The sequence below is a fragment of the Sorex araneus genome, chromosome 1 (assembly GCF_027595985.1).
Source record: "Sorex araneus isolate mSorAra2 chromosome 1, mSorAra2.pri, whole genome shotgun sequence".
In the NCBI taxonomy this organism is placed as follows: domain Eukaryota; kingdom Metazoa; phylum Chordata; class Mammalia; order Eulipotyphla; family Soricidae; genus Sorex; species Sorex araneus.
In genome coordinates, this window is record NC_073302.1 from 323,877,056 (window position 1) to 323,895,320 (window position 18,265).

The window sequence follows — 18,265 nt, forward strand, 5'->3', positions numbered from 1 at the left end:
TAATTTTACAATAATAGTACATTGAAAAAGGCACAGTCCAAAGGGTTGTCCCAATGCTCAGGGGCCTTTCTTAGATTCCTGAGAATGGGTTGACTTGGAACATCTTGGTCACCCTCCAGGGTGGGTCAGTACTCAAATGCCAGGTATACATGTGTCAGGGTAATAACTACCCTGCTTCAGTTCCAGGCATCAGCCACAGTGATGATGATGAGAGTGATAATAAAGGGGTAACAATATCTCGACCCTCTGTCTTGCCACATGAGGCTCTTTTGTGCAGCGTTGGTAAATACCTGTTTCAATACACTAGTAAGTTTTACATAAATATCTATTCAGTATACTCTTAAGCTTTAGATGGAGTCAAGGAGATAACCCAAAGGGCTACAGGTGCCCCAGGTCCCCAGCACCTGTAGTCCCCATGGTCCCCAGGAATTTGGACACAAAATAAAAAAATAACCAAAAAGGAGGAGCTTTGGGCTGGAGCATTAGGAGGTAGGTATTAGTATTACTATAGTATTAAGAGGTACGTATATAGTATATATATATATATACATACTATATATATATATATACTATTAGGGTATAGTATATAGGGTAGGGCACTAGCCCAACGTGCGCTCAATCCCTGGCACCACATATGGTTCCCCAAATATCACCATCCCTCTTGTGCAGAGTTAGGAGTCAGCCCTAAGCACAGCCAGGTGTGTCCCAAAAGCATAACAAAAGCGAACAAAATCAAGATCACTCTGGTGGTGCGATTGGTGCTGGAACATTGAATACCCATGACAACTATTTTATGAACAACTTTGTAAAACTATGATGATTAAATGAAAAAGGGAAATAAAAGGCAGATGTTTGTGAGTATGTGACTTTTTTTAACAGTAAATGGCGGCTTTTCTGTTTATTCCAAGGTGGACAACAATACAGCATTGGTGGACAAATTGAAACGATTCCAGCAGGAAAATGAGGAATTGAAAGCTCGGATGGATAAGCACATGGCAATTTCAAGGTAAAAACAAAACAGTCCTTACTTTTTTGAGTTTCTCCCTCTCAAGAGCCTTCTAGAGCAGTACTTTCTTCCCACACTCCACCCAACGCCTGCTGGAAATGTGACGGAAGCATCTGATTAAAGGTGCTGATTATGGGGTCACAGACAGGGCAGCAGATAAGGCGCTTGTCTTGTACACGGCTCACTCAGGTCTGATCATCGGCACCTGGATGGTCCCCTGAGTTCTGCTGGGTGTGGCCCAAAAACAAAAAGCAAAGAAAGTGTGCATATTTTTATCTAAAAATATTGGAATGCTGGGCTGGAGTATATGCACAGCGGGTAAGGCCTTTACCCTGCACACAGATAACCTGGGTTCAATTCCCAATATCCCATATGGTTCCCTGAGCACCACCAGGAGTGATTCCTGAGTGCAAAGCCTGGAATAACCCCTGAGCATCGCCAGGTGTGACCCAAAAAGCAAATAAATAAATAAATAAAATATTGGAATGCTTCATGTTCTTACCAGTTTGTCCCAGACCAACTCCAAGACTTCAGTGGGGGGGGGCAGCCTCCCTCAACCTGCCCCCCACCCTTCTGACTCTAGAAATGTTTTCAGAGCAAGAGCATCACAAGACCCAGGTGGAATGTGGCACACATAAGACAGAGAGAGTATCTGGGACTCCCTCCTCAACCTGCCCCCAAATGCAACCTTTTCTTTATACAAGCACATGCTGTGGGGGGGAGGGGGGTTGTCTCTGCCCACCAGATCCTCCTTCCACGCAGCTGCAGGCCAGACTCACCTCTTATTCCCAAGGCACAGTTTCCTTGGGCTGGCTCAGAGTTTCTAACTACTAACTACTCAGACTGTTTTTCCAGGTGTTTGTGGTTTTTTTTTTTTTTTTGCTTTTTTGGGGGTCACACCTGGCAATGCTCAGGGGTTACCCCGGGCTCCGCACTCAGGAATTATGACTGGTGGTGATCCGGGGACCATATGCAACACTGGGAGTCACACCCGGTGATGCTCAGGGGTTACTCCTGGCTCTGCACTCAGGAATTACTCCTGGCAGTACTCGGGGGACCATATGGGATGCTGAAAATCTAACCCGGGTCGGCTGCGTGCAAGGCAGATGCCCTACCTGCTGTGCTATCGCTTCAGCCCCTCCAGGCGTTTTTCTTTGTGAGCTGTCACCCATGACCCTCCAAGGATTCTGACACTCTCCTGTCTTTAGGCAACTCTCCACGGAGCAGGCGGTGCTGCAGGAGTCCCTGGAGAAGGAATCTAAAGTCAACAAGCGCCTGTCTATGGAGAATGAGGAGCTGCTGTGGAAGCTGCACAACGGGGACCTGTGCAGCCCCAAGAGATCCCCCACATCGGCCGCCATCCCCTTCCAGTCGCCGAGGAACTCGGGCTCCTTCCCCAGCCCCAGCGTCTCACCCAGATGACGCTTTCTTCACGCTGGGAGACTGTCGGGAGAGCCACGGGCCCAGGTCCTGGGGACTGCCGGGAGCAGAGCTTCCTGAGCTGATGTGTAAATCCATGAACTGGAACGGCACCCCCCCTCACCCCCAAGACCCCTCCCAGGAGACTGGCACTCAGTCCCAGAGACTCCTCCCCTCCACCCACCCACCCACCCCCAAAGATTTCGCACAAAGCACTTAAAAGAACGAGAGGATCTTGTTCGTTTGCCTTTTTCACCTGAGCATAAGGGGGAAAAAAACTCTCAGGGGCCCCTTAAGATAAAGATTTCTGACCCTTTATAATGTTCCTCACCACACACACCTTCTTATTATTTCTGTTTTGGTCTGGATGGGGCTGCATGCGTGAAATGGGTGTGCGAGTGTCCTGTGCGGATTCGGGGTTGAAAGCTGGTCTCTCTGGACACGTGCTAATCAGATTTAGTCACAGATGCATTGCCTCCAAAAGCCATAGAAGTGACTACTAGCTCTGCTCAGCCCTTGGACAGAGCAAGCGAGGGTGACAGGAAAAGCTTTGTCCTGTCCATGTCTAGACATTCTCTGTAGCTTTTGGAAGTCAGTTGCTGGCAGTTTTTCAGTGTTTGACCCCGTCCGTTGCAACAAGCTTTCTCCCTGTACATTTTTAACTCATCCATGTAAGCTTAACCTTATACTATGTAAACCTAATATTACACCACATTCTCAGGCGGTGAGCAAAAACGTAGAACCCTAATTTTTCTACAGATCTGTATAGAGAAAACGGCAGTACCAGTGGATTGTATCTGCCTTATTTTTTACCTTGATTTCAGTTGCCCTCACAAATTTGAACTGTCTTCTCCTCTGCCATTACCCTAATTTCTCCCTTTCACCCCTCATCTAAAGCCACAAAAGCAATCCTTCTACCTCCTACCTGTTTTTCTCGGGGACTAGGTGAAGGATCAGCTCATCTTCAAGGTGCTGCAGCAGCCACTTGCCAAAGAATCAAAAACCTTGGTCTGACAGCACAAATTTTGTGGAAACCACGAAGAGGCTAACGAATGAGTGTTAGTGGCTAGTGGAACTGAGGAAGGTGGGACTCAGTGCTTACTGATGAGTAGGAGCATCTTCATCAAACCATCTGGGGAGATGAGGCGAGGGATTTGTGTCCCCTTTGAGAAATACCCCTCTCCTTGGGCACGTGGCTACGTGGCCAGCCACAACTCTCCAACTGTAACTCATTTTATTTCCTTTAAAGCCTATCATTTGCTCTTTAAGACCTTATTCTCTTCAGAACATGTATCTCACTTGTCTGTTTTGGGGAATTTACTTTTTGGTTTGGGGTTTTGGGTTTTGGGGCTAGTTTGCTGTTGTTTTTGCTTTTTGGCTCATTTACTTCCACACTAGAGAAGTGTTCTCTCTTGAACACATTTTCTTTCCCCTCATGTCTTTATAAGCTAGCTTTGTTTAGCAAAATTATCTTGCTTCACTTAAAAAAAAAACCCTTGCTAATTTCTCCCAATTGTGATCCTTTGGGGGAGGTGGAAGGAAGGGCTGTGGCTTTTATCTCCCTCCCCTGTACATGTCCACAATGTCATGTCAGTATTTACTAATCTGAGTCGTTTGCTGTCTAAATCCCCTCTATACTAAGAACAGGTTCAGGATGCCAGAGGTGGGTATTCATGTCATTATTTCCGTGTCTTCTACAGAGCAAGATGATATTCATGATGCATGTTGTTTTTTTTTAATTAGTGATTGTGTCTGAGTCTTTACAGCTTCCGTAGTTTTATTATCTATGATGTAACCTCCGTGTTTGCTTCTAATCATATGGGAATGTAGATTCACTGCCACCTCCTGGATTTCTCTCTGCTCATCCCTCCCCGCCATTTGGCTCCGTGTCAGGAGTCTAAGCTGGGTTGGCCATTTCCCCGCCCCCTGCACTTGGTAAATCTTACTGTTCCCTGCTGACCTCCAGGCCCTTGGGGTGACTGGAGAAATCAGTCTCACAATTAAAATCAACTGTCTTCAGAGACTGGGAGATAACAGGAGAGAAGATAGGAATCAAAACAGAGAATTTTGATTTTTTTTTCAAACCAAATGTTTTATGTAGGATGCAAAATGTTGGCACGTCATAAAAATATGGATGTGTAAACAGCTGTAGTTGTGCTCAGTTTGTAGTGCTGGAAAAGTGTATTTACTTTGATCAAATAAATAATGCTGGAATATTTCATTTAAGAGTTGTAACTTCTGGCATACTTCATTCTTCAGTATTTTATTCACTGTCTAGTCCTAATCACAGCACAGGATCTATACTACATCTCATGGTAAGTTATTTTCCAGGAATTTCCAATGTAACTATAAAACCTAGCCAGTTATGGGCTAACATTTGGCTCACACAGCTATGCTTTGAAGTAAGCTTTTCTTTTCAGAAAAGTCAAAGGAAAGCATATTTGAAAGGCTTGCTATGGGTTCTAATAGTTATGGCTAGTTTATTTTTTTAAAAATATCTGTATAACTCATTGGTTTTAAAGTTGCTACATGGGGCTGGAGCAATAGCACAGCAGGTAGGGCGTTTGCCTTGCAGCGGCCGACTCGGGTTCGATTCCCAGCATCCCATATAATCGCCTGAGCACCCCCAGGGGTGATTCCTGAGTGCAGAGCCAGGAGTAACCCCTGTGCATTTTTGGGTGTGACCCAAAAAGCAAAAAACAACAACAAAAAATAAAAATAAAGTTCCTGCGAGGGGTACAAAAACTTATCTCAGCATTCACATCTTGAGTTGCTGCTCCTGCATAATTAGTTGTTGAAGTATGTTTCTACACTTTTAGATTCTCATGTCTTGTGACTCTGTTCATTAGAATATGAGGTACTGGCCAGAACGTTGTTGATGAGCAGTCCTCCTGCATGTCAGAGTGTATAGAAGGCCAGAAACTTACCTTGCAGCTGCCGACCCCATTTGATCGCCCACATCAATATGGTCCTCCTGAGCACAGACAGGGGTCACTCTTGAGCAGCAGAGGCAGGCTTTATCCCTGAGTGCCAGCAGTCTCCCAAAGGGAAGGGGGCACATACCTGACAGGCATAGAATCCCTGGCACCATAGGGCCGCCCAAGCACTGCTGGGGATGCCCCCCCCCCCAAAAAAATAGCATTTAGACCGATTTTAATTTTTTATAAAAGTTTGCACGTTTAATAGAAATGATTATATAAAGTTGTTTACATACATGCCTTCTTTGTATGAAAACTAGAAGAACACTCATGGAAGGTAAGCAGTAAGGATACATGTTTTCTGTCAGGAGAGTTAGCACTTCTACGGTTAGACCAGAAGACTTCCTTTTTGGTGGATGTCCAGGTCTGACTCACAAGGCAGGGACTGGGGTTTGGCTCCTTCCATTGGCCTCTGGCAGTGCAAATCAAAAGCACCCAGAAGCTGGTCGTATGCATCCACAGGCTTGCCATCAGTCCCTTGTGTCCATTTTCCACGTCAGGAAAACTCAACAGTGGTGGCTACTGTAGTCTGTCCTTGGGGGTTCTGAGCCGTGCAAATGTAATATCCCACATCAATGGTCTCAAAGTCCTCCACGGTGAGGACACTCTGGGACATCCGGGTGGTGTGTGTGAGCCCCCTATGGATCAGCCTCCACGTGTCCCGGATGGTCACGGGCCTCTCGTCCTATGGAACAACATCCACACAGACTGAAGCAGAAGGCACAGGCAGCTATAGCAGCCCCCTGCAGCCACACAGTGAGCCTTCCTTCCAGAGAGCAAACCCACGCTTCCCAAGGACTATGCAGTACACATACCTCCACTTTTATGTCATATCCATTTTTGGCTGCCTTATTTTCCCCCCATAAGTAGAGTCTTGGGTTTCATGGTGCTATTTGGCTTTCTCTGGGGTTCAATATAAAGCATGAAAGCAGGATAAAATTTTCCACATCCTCCTCCCCACATGCACCGCTCACTGTTCCTTATTCACAGAATTTAAAACAAAAAATCATGTCTAACCCAAGTCTGCCAGTGTAAATAAAAGCTTGTTCAGATTAGGGAGACATATGATACCATGTGACACGGTTCCAGAGGAATGACAGTTGTGCCCCGAATGGGCAAGGTGATGCTGGGATGAGGTTGTCCCCTATTTCTATTCATTTATGAGTAGTTTTGTTCAACATTGTTTATGAATAAGTGTTTTCTGGATGAGTTTTGCATAATTATGATATTTCTAATATTAGTAAGTGAATGCATATAACTCATAAGAATGACTCTTAGCAATGTATTAAAAATCCCTTTGACAATCTTTCCTGTCTACTGTGACAGCACTTTGGCAAATAGCTGGCCTACCTAGGGGCTGGCCGAGACTGTTCTCCAGAGAGTTATTTTCCACCAACGGCTGCCCTGACTCCCGTTGGCTTTCAGCAGGTCTCAGGAGCCCAAACTGTTCTGGCAACAAAAGGATTGTTCCGTGTTGGTAGCAAAGCTGTCTATTTTAGCGATGGGCATGGAGGCTCAATGTGCTGTAGCTGCTTTTATGAGAAGTCTATTTTAAAAGGATCTCTGGCCTCACAACACCTTTATGCTGGGACCTGTGTTCACAGGAGGTGCTCAGAGCTCCTGGGCGTGGGGCACAGGCTGCAGGGGAGAATAGGGAAGGAAACCCCAAGGGCCGTAGATTGGTCTGGAATCCTCCCAGAGTTAAATTCCAGTTTGGGGGTGGAGAAAGAAGGGGTGTACTTCCTTCCCCTTTCATGGGCATGGCCCTTCTTATGGGTTAAAAAGTAAAATCACCGGAGGGCCGGAGCAATAGCACAGCAGGTAGGGCATTTGCCTCGCACGCAGCCGACCTGAGTTCAATCCCCAGTGTCCCATATGATCCCCCAAGTACCACCAGGAGTAACTCCTGAGCATTGCTGGGTGTGACCAAAAAAAGCAAAATAAAATTTTTTTAAGGTAAAATCACTTATAAGGAGAGAGTACATGAAGTGAGTTGCTTCATGCAAGCCTGTGGGATTTTTTGGTTGGTTCTTAAGGACAGGGAGAGTGTATCTGAGAGCATATCCTATCCCCTCCATACATCACACATACTTGCACTTCTCAGGGAGTAGTGTTGTCACCAGGAGGTGACACCAAAAGGAACTCACAGCTGGTGGGGTCCCACAGTGCCTACCTTCTGCCCCGGATAGATCCACCTGAACTCCACCTCCACGTCGGGCTCCCCTAGGACAGTGCAGAGGACGCTGATGTCGTCCCCACCATTCACTTTGTTTGAGGATGCTGAGATGGTGGTTGATGGAGGACCACTGGGGACTGCAAGTGAAGAGACAGGGCAATGAGAGGAAAGCCACGGGCACAGCACAGGGACAAAGCCTGCTCCAGCCCAGCACTCTAGCCTTCCAGTGGCACTCTTCCCTCTTCAGGACACTTCAGAACATTCCTTGTCAGCTTGCTCAAGTCACTTTGATGGTACCCAGATCAAGTCAGAGAGCCTTCAGCTAGAGCCTCAGCAGTGAGCTGGACAGACACTCTCTGAGCCCATGGAGCCTTAGTGGAGGAGGCAGACGTGAAATAGGTCCCTACGTGGCTCATCTGAAACCTGAATTGGTTTCCAGCTTTAAGGGAGCAGTGCTCAAGAAAGCAATGTTTAAACAGAAATGTGTGATGAGGGCTGGAGAGAGAATACAGTGCGTAGGGCCCTCATCTTGCATCGGGTGACCTAGGTTCAATCCTCGGCACCTTATATGGCCCCCAAGCACTGCCAGGAGTAACCCCTGAGCATCACCAGATGTGGTCCAAAAGCAAACAAAAAGTCTATAATGAAGGGTGGGCATGGAGGGGAAGCACTCAAGCTGAGAATGGCCTTATGCAAAGCCTCCAAAAGAAGTAGGCCAGGTTGCTGGGAGGCTGGCCAGGGGAAATGCACTGACTTTGGTTCTAGGGAAGGGCACACCTACTAGATATTTCCAACAGGAATTATGATCCACAGTGTGGAAAATGGAAGGGAAAAAGGTGACTATAGAGGAGACCAACTGGAAAATATGAATGGAAAAAAAAAAAGAATGAAAATGGGATGATCCAGTTCACGCCCAGTCTTCGTCCCATATACCAGGTGACTGACGGACTGTGACAAGGAAGTTCCAGGGTCATAGCTGGCAGGGAAGTTGGCGCTCCTAGGTCTGGGCCCCCGATGCTCAATAGATTGAGCATCGGGGCACAGAGACTGATATGGCGGGAAAGTCCCCCATTGGGGGAAGAATTGGAGTGAGAACTGGGGGACACCAACATCTACAATCAGGGAGACACAACAGGCTGACAAAGTAGAATAAGTTTGTTGGGAAAAAGCAGAGGGAACCAGGCCCAGAAAGTCTCAGGCAGGCAAAGAAGAAATCAAGTAGGATGGGAGCCCATACTTGTCTGCTAGATTTAAAGGCATCGGAGGTCCCGAGAATCCCAGCCCGTTGCTGTGTGAAGCACAAAGGAGAGTGTGAGGAGAGAGCAGACAAGAAGGTACAGAGCAGAAGAGGAGTCAGTGAACGCTGAATAAGTCCAGGTTCAAGGCTGAGGCTGGAGTTGCTCGTGGTTCCCATGCTGGAGTAGATTGGCATGCTGACTGAAGGAAGCAGGGGCTGAGGTAGAGCAACGAGGCAGGAATTGGGCCTGAAAAATGGGTTCCAAGCAGAAGAGGACATCCTCTGAAAAGGGAGTGAGGAAGATTTCCTGCCATGGACGAAGGGAGATGAGCAGACCGGTGTGGCCTGAGTCCCATGGCAGAAGTGAGACAGTGGGGGTTGGGAATGGGTGTAACAAGGTCAACCACCCCAGCTTTCGGCCTTGATGGGGACTAGACAGTGCCTGAGGGAACAGCAGATCTGATTGCGGCAAAGGATCTGCATGGTCACTGAGAGGATGAGGTAAGATGTGGTGGTGGGGGGGGAGCTGGTCACACACTGGCAAATGATGGAAGAATCTGGGAAGAAGGAAGTCAAGTGCTATTGGATTGGGGTTACAGTACAGGCTAGAATGGGATGTTCTGGAAAGGGTGGTGCTATCAAGAAGCAGATGAGAACTGATTTCTGCACCTTCTCCTTGCACCCACAGTAGGGAATGGCAGGACCTGACACTGATGGCCAAAGGCCCTGGAAGGGCACAAGCTTTACCTTCCACGTAGAGCAGATGGTACTTGACAGAGATCTGAGACTTGCCCCCAGCCTCCGCCTTGCAGTAGACCACCCCTTGCTGGTCAGAATGAGGCTGCAGATACACAAAGCCTCTCCTCACGTCATACATGATGTCCGTGCCATTGGCTAAAATTTCCTTGGCTGGAAACTCCCTATGGAGAGTGACTTTGGCTGACAGTACAGTCACTCGACAAGGAACCACAGCTTGTCTGTCAGGGTTCAGGTAGACAACATCAAAGTAACTGGGAGACGGCACAAAGAGTTCACCTTTCTCTGTAAAGGAGAAGCAGAGGATTATTATTCCACAAAATAATAGAGACAAAAAATAGAGACAAAAGGGTCAGCCCTGTATCCTTGTACTATCTCTCCTGACCATAATTATGCTTTTTTTGGTTATTTGCCTTTTGGGTCACACCTGCAATGCTCAGAGGTTACGCCTGGTTCTTCACTCAGAAATTACTCCTGGCAGTGTTTGGGGTACCATATGGGATGCTGGGGATCGAACCCAGGTCAGCCACATGCAAGGCAAATGCCCTACCTGCAATATTATCGCTCTGGCCTAATTATGTTTTTTAAATTACAGTTAAACATGGTTACAATAGTGTCCACAGTTTTGAAATTGATGTCCAAAGTTTCTGTACCCTGCAATCTCCCTGTGTCACCCCAGCCACTTCTTCAAAGGAAGAGCAGCGTAAGTCTCTGTACATCTGCACAGAGGTGAGAGGGAACTGAAAATATGCCGAGTTCAGGAATAGGAAAGTGTGTTTTCCCCTGCCTTTCCTTTTTGGCTTGCTATTCATTCAGGTCCAGAGAGGAGAAAGAGAAAGGTCCCTTTTGTAACCCGTGAACCCCCAGCTCTGTTTGTGTGGAGACATTTTTAGTATTTCAGCCATTTTTAGTAACTGCACTCCCGGGAGACCGTGTCCTCCCTGCCCACACACAGTGCTGAGCTGGGCCCCAGCTGACAGCCCAAAAGTCCTGTCTCCTCTGAAATTCCTCTGCTGTTGTTCAAGCACTGCATGCTGGCCTTCACATCTGACAGAGCCTGTGACAGTCAGAGGGCTCTGGTTGGACTTTTCAGGTTTTGGGTTTTTGTTTTTATTTTTTGACATAACACATTAAATCCTTGGTTCTCTAGATCATGTAGTGAGGGACTGTTACAGTCATTTCTCAGAGAAATATTTGAACTTACACCCCAACATTGGCTAAATTCCTTCTTATATATTGTCCTGGATATGCATAAAACAGATCATTTGTCTTGGCTGTGTCCCTCGCCTCCTCCATGTCACAGTCCTGACAGGAGAGGTTGAGGAGAGAATCCCTTAATACAACTTCAAATTTCTTCCTGGACTAAGAGTTTGTTAGCTGGGAGTGTCAAGAATGTGAACCTGGAGGTCTTTCTCCCGCCTCCAACTGAGATCAAGAAAGAAGAATTAAGGTGAGGCTCTATCTTCTTCGGTCTTTTGGGGTCACAGCTGGCAATGCTCAGGGCCTACTCCAGGCTCTATGGTCACTCCTGCCGGTGCTCAAGGTCAAACGTGGGCATCCTGTGTGTAAAACCAGCACTGCAGCCCTTTCTGCTGTCTGTCTGTCTGTCAGCCCCCGAGGCTCCGTCTTCACTGGTTCTGCCTCAGCCCTGGTGATGTGCACAGCTTCACAGTACTCTGTCAGTGTTGTGGCTGACACCCACATGCTCACACAGTGTAGTCTCTTTGTGTGCCAACACTTCCATTTAGAAAGAGAAGAAAATCTTTTTTAACAAGAACACTTACGAAACTTAAGATTGTAAGATCATTTAGTATTTCCTTTTTTTAAGGCGAATGGAGGGGGCTGGGCACGCCAGTAGTGTTGAGGGAGCCATACGTGCTCCCAGAGGTCAGCTGCATACAAGGCAAGCACCCTACCTGCGGGACTTTTCAGCTCCTGTAAAGGACTCTGAACCAACAAGCAAAGCTGGGAGAATAAGCCAACAATATTATCATGTGTGGTCTCATATTTCAATACAGGCTTTGGCAAAGGTGACCACACCAATTGCTTTTATAACAGAAAAAGTATATATCTGTGGGACTGGGGAGAATAGCTCAGTGGGCTAGCACTCTGACTTCCCCTGCAGGAGTCCTGTGTTCAATCCCCAGTGCCACATGGTCCTCTGAGCATCACTAGTTGCAACCACAAAACTAAAATAATAAATTTAGATTAACTGTGTCCCCTGAAAATATGTTGATTTCCACTCACACTGAGAACAAACATATTTAGAAGGCTAAATACACAAAAATTGGAGTTTCAGAAAAATTAAACAGGCTCTAAACTAAAACCCAAATGATAAGAAATAGTACAGTGGACATGTCACTTGCCTTACATGTGGCCAAAAATGATCCCTGAACACAGAGCTAGTTGTAAGCCTTGAGCACCACTGGGTGTGGCCCACTACGCTCCTCCAACCCCCCTCCCAATACAACATGTGGCAGTTTCCCAATTAGAAATTATGCAAATTAACAACCATCCAAAATACGTTCACAGTCTTTTCAGTCCACACATAAGAAGGACACAAACATAATGAATGCCAGGCGCTTCCTGTGTGGGGTGCAGGAAATGTGTGCTGGGAGAACAGCAGGAACCAGCTTCTGGAAGAGCTCATCCCAGTGACTCAAACCCCCTCATGCCTAAAAAGACAAATGTCTAAATCCTCCACCCCAAATCTACTGGATGCTTAGCCCTGAAGGACAGGCCTGTGATACAGTGCCTTACATCGCATCTTCGTATGATCCAGATTTCCTGTAAACTGTGATAATTTGTCAGGATGGAGCCATGGGCATACCTAGCTGTGTTCAGTGATCAATATGTCAATCCCAACTTGGGGACCATATGGGGTTTGAACTGGACCAGCTGCGTGCAAGCAAGTGCCTTACCCCCTTACTATCTCTCCAGATCATAAATGTTTATTTTTAGTTTCCCTTAAATTCACAAAAAGGCATTCATTCCTGAAGCATGAGGGTCAGCCTCAAACTCCAGAGTCTGATTCTTCCCTTGGCCTCTACAGTCGGGGGCACCTGAGATACCCTTTGCCCTTTCCTGCCTCATTATTTCTAATTCAAAATTTGATCATCTCTGGGAGTGAGGATCAGAGATAGATGTCCTCCCCGAAATATAAGAAGGCTAATGCATCTGTCAAAAGAGAAAACATGAGCATTTGTTCAAGTTTTTGCTCGTGGCCAGGACACAGATGATCTTCTGTGTCCTGGCACGAATGGAAGAGGTTGAAGACTCTATTGGGCAGATGGTTGATAGAGTCAAGGTGCAGACAAACCTCAGCGAAGCCCTGGCTAGACTCGGGAAGCATCTGGCTTTACCTGATAATGCCTTAGGCCGGTATTTCTCAGCCCTTTTCAATCGTGGCCAAGAAATGCTGTCTTGGGCAAAAATGGCACCAAAGTGTGGCATGAAGATTCCTGATGGCTCTTCCAGACCCAACTTTGCCGGAGAACCTGACCAGCCACAAAGTTTGGAGGAGTCTGAGAGTAAGGAGGCTGGAAGCTCCTGGTCATGTCTGTTTGGGCAGTGCATTCTCAGGCGCCTCCCTTAGATTCAGGATGGGGACTGAGTCACAAGGGCCACAGTCCTGGGAGAATCCTATCTCCAAAACTTCAGCTCAGAGCACTTGAAACAAATTCTGGGTGGCCCCTAGCCAGGACTGCAGGGACAGAAAGGAGAGCATGAGTTGTTGTTTTCCATGGGCACTGGTCAGTGTCCACATGTGGCAGCAGAAATAGCTAGCAAGTTCCACTGAGGAGCTGTTCATTATTTAAGCTGACTTACTTCCTACTTAAATCTATACATGTACCTCTCACGACAATTACATTGGACTCTGCAGGTAAACACTCAGAGTTCATCAATTCTAGGGACCCCTCCTAGTAGTCCCTAATTTGCTGCGCAGCTTTCAGGATTAATTTGACCTCTTTAAACTTGGGCTTTTCCATGGCAGGTGGGCAACAAAGCAGTCCTTACTTACTTACTGCTTACAATGAAGCAGTCCTGACTTGGAGGGTTGTGAGGCTCAGAATGAAGTAGAATCAACGGCGTGAGAGCCCCGTGCCCAGGGAGGGAGTGTCATCATTATCAGATACTTGTCAGATGGGGAAGCTTCTCTCTGGGCCACAAACAAAGGTTGGTTTGGGGACCAGCGGTGCTTAAAGGACCAAGTGGGGTGCCAGCTGAGGTGGGCAAGCAGCAGGCCCTCTGCACATGCTCTGGCCCAAGTGTTCTTCCAATGCAAATAAGAGCTTACCTGTAAAAAAGATGTAGGTGGAGCCCGTCTTGGCCTCATCCCTCCTGCAGATGTAGCCGTCACAGAGCTGCCCCCAGCAGCTGAATTCGCCCGTGTCGGCCGCAGTGGAGTTGACCAGGGTCAGCTGGCCATAGCGTGCGTGCTGCTTCACACTGGGAGTCAAGGAGAGAGGGGGCGGCTGCCTGAGCACTCTCAGGCACAGGGCGTGCTCCGCTGGGTTCAGCTCCAGCCCCGGACGCTGCACGGAGAGGTCTCCCAGGTGGCACAAGCAGACATAGGACGGAGAGAAGGAAAGCAGAGAGCAAAGCCTTTCCTAAGAGGCAATAGCATAGGAAGCTGTTTCCAAAGTGAGAAAATGCTCTTCTACCCCATAGCTTGGATTTTCTATTTAAAAATTTTTTAAAAAGTAGGATCAGGTCTGGAGCAATAGTTCAGTGGTAGGACACTTGTCTTGCATGATACCAACCGGGTTTGGTCCCCAGAACCACATATGGTCCCCTGAGCCCTCCAGGTATAAGTCCTGAGCTTACCAGGTGTGGCCCCAAAACATTACCAGGTATGACCCAAAAACAGCCACTACAAAAAAAAAAAATCAAAGGTACATTAACAACTTTGGCCATAGACACAAGTCCTGGGCAAGTGCTCTTATTTATAATCTGTCCATTTATTATTATTATTTGGGGCCACACCCTGTAATGCTCAGGTATCATATGTGATGCCAGAGATTGAAATAGGCTTAGTGGAAGAAGTCACATGCTAGGCCTTACCTTCTAGTCTCTCTCTCTCTCTTCCTCTCTCCCTCCCCACCCCCCCCCATCCTTATAATCTGTTCACGAAAGAACAATTAACATGACTAAAAAGTATTATCTCAAATCTCTGACAATTAAGGGTCAATCTGAATCTGAGCATGGAATCTCCTAGAGCAATAGTATTTGTTTAAAATTAAAACTGGTGAAAAAAACAAAATTCATCCGTTGCTAAGCTCCTGAGACCCAGCAATGCAGCCTATCTCAGGGGATAGGGGAGAAGGTAAGGCCCCTGGGCATTATTCCACTTCTCCCGGCTCACCCTACAATTTCTAGTTTTCTCATTCCTTTTAATCTTGTGCTTTTGTATGTTGCACAGTGAATATAACTATAAAGCCCTTCTATTCTTTTTCAAGAGATAAATAGATAACATTATTTGAGTGGGGGGTGTGGGGGGAGCTACACCTGGCTCAGTGCTCAGGGATCCCTGTGGCTCTGGGATCAAACCTAGCGTCCCCACATCCTAAGCACGTGTGTCGTCTCACTGGGCCTGAACATCAGACCTAATCATTATTCCACAGGATGGTGCTGATCACGAATCGTCCTGTGTGACAGCAGTCCAGACAGATCTTCCTGGGAGGGTGCTGCCCTTGGGTGATACTGCAGGCAATCAGTGGTTTTCACCCAAGGCTCAAACCTCTGACACTTGAGCCCTCAAAGCTCCACATGCATCTCAGCTGGAGTCTGCGGCAGCAATACCCACAGGTTCACCCTCTATATTTAGCACATGGGAGGCAGGCCCTGCTGGTGACCCCCACCCCCTCGCTGTTCAGCTCACAGGCTCCCACCATCTACTGCCTCCCGCAAAGACAACGGAAATCTCTCCTCCTGCAGGAAGCATCTCATTAGAATCTACTCCCCGGAATCTCCCCGCTTTCTCCTGGTGAGATCACTGGTCCTCTTGTTCTCTAGACCTCAGAAGCACCCCCCCAACTTCCTGTCATTACAATAGATGGTGCAAATTTGGAAGGGAGAGGCTGTTCCCTGTTTATTTTTCTTCTCTAGGCAACAAATCTGTGCACAGAAGACACAGCCACACTTCTGCAGGAGCAAGCGGGTTGATATCAAATCGAACCAGTGCTGGAACTAGGAAGAACTTGGGAGAGCAGTGCAGGTGAAGAAACCGAGTGGCAGACCCACAGGTGAATAGCTGGGCACCTCTTCCTTAGCTCAGGGAGGTGCCAAACACCCACTCATCTTCCCATAATAAAAGGCACATAATGCATTTCAGGCCTGGCTCTTTGTGCTATTCTAATTATATCTAATTACACGTATCATTGCAGACTAGTGGTGGTTCCTGTGAATACTATAACACAGCCAGGACAGATAATCCACACCCCACAGAGCCGGTAGTAAACGCCAGAAAGTAGGCTTGATGGTATTAAAATCCAGTTAGGGCGGTATCGTGAAGAGGCCTGGGAAGACCAGAGCGTTCCTAAAAGCCACCCCCAGCCAGAGGAATGCTGCAAGGGGCAGGGGGCTGGAGGCAGCTTGGCGGAGGAGGGGAGAAAATCTGGACTTTCAAAGGTGGGAGTGGAGAGCAGGACTCAGGTCTGGGCAGCAGCGTGCCCTCTGTGCCCTCTCCCCCAGGAAGTGACAAGCCTCACAGGGCTGGGAGGGACCCAGTCACTCCTCAGAGTCATGGACGGAAGCAACGGTCCAACTCATCTAGTACAGAGAAGCAGCGGGGTCACAGTGACAGCTGGAGGATGGGGTGGGCGCACTGTGACCTACCCAGCCACGGGACCATCCTCTGGGAAGTGATGAGCCCCCTGAGAGCAAAGAGCAGGGGCAGGAAACCGGACAAGGCAGGAAGGGCACCCGAAAGGCCAGTGGAATGAAAGCCTTTCAAAGAATATTTTCTATGAGAAAATTTGGGACAGACTTGATATTAAAGTTGGGGAAAGGGCCAGGGAGATGGTTCAAAGGACTGGAGCACATTCCTGGCAGCTGCAATTCTCAGCGCCCATAGGGTCCCCTGAGCCCACCAGGATTGAACCTAAGTAAAGAGCCAGGAGTACCCCTTGAGTACCGCCAAGTGTGGCCCCAAAACCAAAGGGGAAAAAAGAAAAAAAAACTAAAATCATGAAGGAATTAATTAATGCATTGAGCCCGATCTCTGGCTCATTGCACAGGGAGGACAGAAAAACCACTGTCACTCCTCCCTCAAGACAAACATGAAAACTCAGCCCTGTGGGACAAAAGCTCCACTGCCATGAAATCTTCTGGCTGTATCTTTAGCAGGATAGGGGGTGGAAGGAAGGAAATGCACTGGAAAACATTTCTGGCTTTTCCCACCCCCTCTTACATGCAAATAATGTAAGACAGGAAACTATTGAGCCGGATCACAGTTGAAATGCCTGGATTTCAAGTGTGCTTTTCTGCTAACGGCCTCATCTCGGCCAGGGAGCTGCCCCCACCAGGAGCTAGAAGCTGACCCGGCCTCTGAGGGCACAGTCTACCCTAAGTGGTGTCAGGACTTCAGCCCTGCAGAACAGTGCCAGGAGGGGCTTTACCCAGGACCCTTCTCTTCCAGTCACTAGCAAAACCCCAGCAAGAGAAGTAACCACAGCAAGCCACGCTATTGCAACACAGTGAAAAGCAAAAAAATATTTTTTTTTCAGTATAATTAAGATAAAGAAAACTTCTTGTGCTGGGAGGCAGCTGTAAACATATCAGAGCCCATCAATGTGCCTCTGGAATTTTTCTTAACTCCAGAGAGCTGGTCCTGGTTTCAATAAGTGCATGTTCAAAACTTGGGGTGCAGATAGGGGATGCAGCAAGGCTTCCAAGGCACCAGAGTCCCCTCCCACCAGTGGAGGCCAGAAGCTTCCTGCCTGGAGAGGTCCTTTATTATGGGGTCCTTTCAGAGGAAAAGCAGATCTAGGGGCCCCTGTGCATCTTGTCGAGAGCGGTGGCCAGGTGACACCCGTCTCTATCAGCTAAGAGCAGTGATGAGTTCGGGGTAGAGGCCAGTGAGTCAGTGGTTCCATATGTGCTTATATGTAAATTGAGTGTAAGGGTCCAGAGCAGGTGGGGGAGGTGTGTCACAGTGGTGAATAAAAGGTTGCCTGGGCTCAAGGCTCCAAGGGGCCATGAGGAGGCTAATGGAGATGGGGGGAAGCTGAGTGCTCACCTAAGAAAGGACTCAGTGCGCATGCAGCCGCCCTGCTCCCCAGGCACCCAGACCCACAGCTGGGAAACAGGAGGGGGCGGGGCAGAGTGAAGAGGGTTGAGCCAAGCACAGGTGCACTGAGCACTGGGAGTCACCTTGACGGTATCAAGTCAGTTCTAGATTCCTTTGCTCGAGGACTTGGCTTCACAGCCCAGCCCTGGAGTGACCACAGGGATCTCTCCTCCCTCAGGAAGAGTTTCCTCCTCAAGAAGAGTGACAAGCACAGGCACACTTACCTCCGCAGGAACACTTACCTCCTAGGAACCTCCTTGGGCATGTGGGCATTGCACACTGCCTATCGGGAAGTTCGAGACTTAGCACAGCACTGGAGTTAGTGTCCCCTCCATTTAGACATTATTGGATTATCCACTACTTTGTCACAGTGGGATGGAATATTGGTTTTCCCTTTACCAGC

The 18,265-nt window shown here is 47.9% G+C and overlaps 2 protein-coding genes across 4 annotated transcripts in view; one reads left to right on the top strand and one right to left on the bottom strand.

Annotated features, from left to right (window-relative positions):
- Nucleotides 1-4,660, top strand: part of MTUS1 (microtubule associated scaffold protein 1) — a 179,646-nt gene extending 174,986 nt beyond the window's left edge. For all 3 annotated transcript variants that reach the window (XM_004610331.3, XM_004610332.2, XM_004610333.2), the window contains 2 exons: nt 909-1,006; nt 2,215-4,660. In XM_004610331.3, coding sequence (XP_004610388.3) covers nt 909-1,006; nt 2,215-2,428 — 312 coding nt within the window. In that variant the 3' untranslated portion in view covers nt 2,429-4,660. The remainder of the gene's footprint in view (nt 1-908; nt 1,007-2,214) is intronic.
- An 802-nt stretch (nt 4,661-5,462) lies between these two features.
- PDGFRL (platelet derived growth factor receptor like) overlaps nt 5,463-18,265 on the bottom strand; it is a 48,148-nt gene continuing 35,345 nt past the window's right edge. Inside the window, exons 3-6 of the mRNA XM_055146385.1 lie at nt 13,870-14,021; nt 9,564-9,857; nt 7,577-7,716; nt 5,463-6,088 (exon numbers count right to left, since the gene is read on the bottom strand). Coding sequence (XP_055002360.1) covers nt 5,900-6,088; nt 7,577-7,716; nt 9,564-9,857; nt 13,870-14,021 — 775 coding nt within the window. The 3' untranslated portion in view covers nt 5,463-5,899. The remainder of the gene's footprint in view (nt 6,089-7,576; nt 7,717-9,563; nt 9,858-13,869; nt 14,022-18,265) is intronic.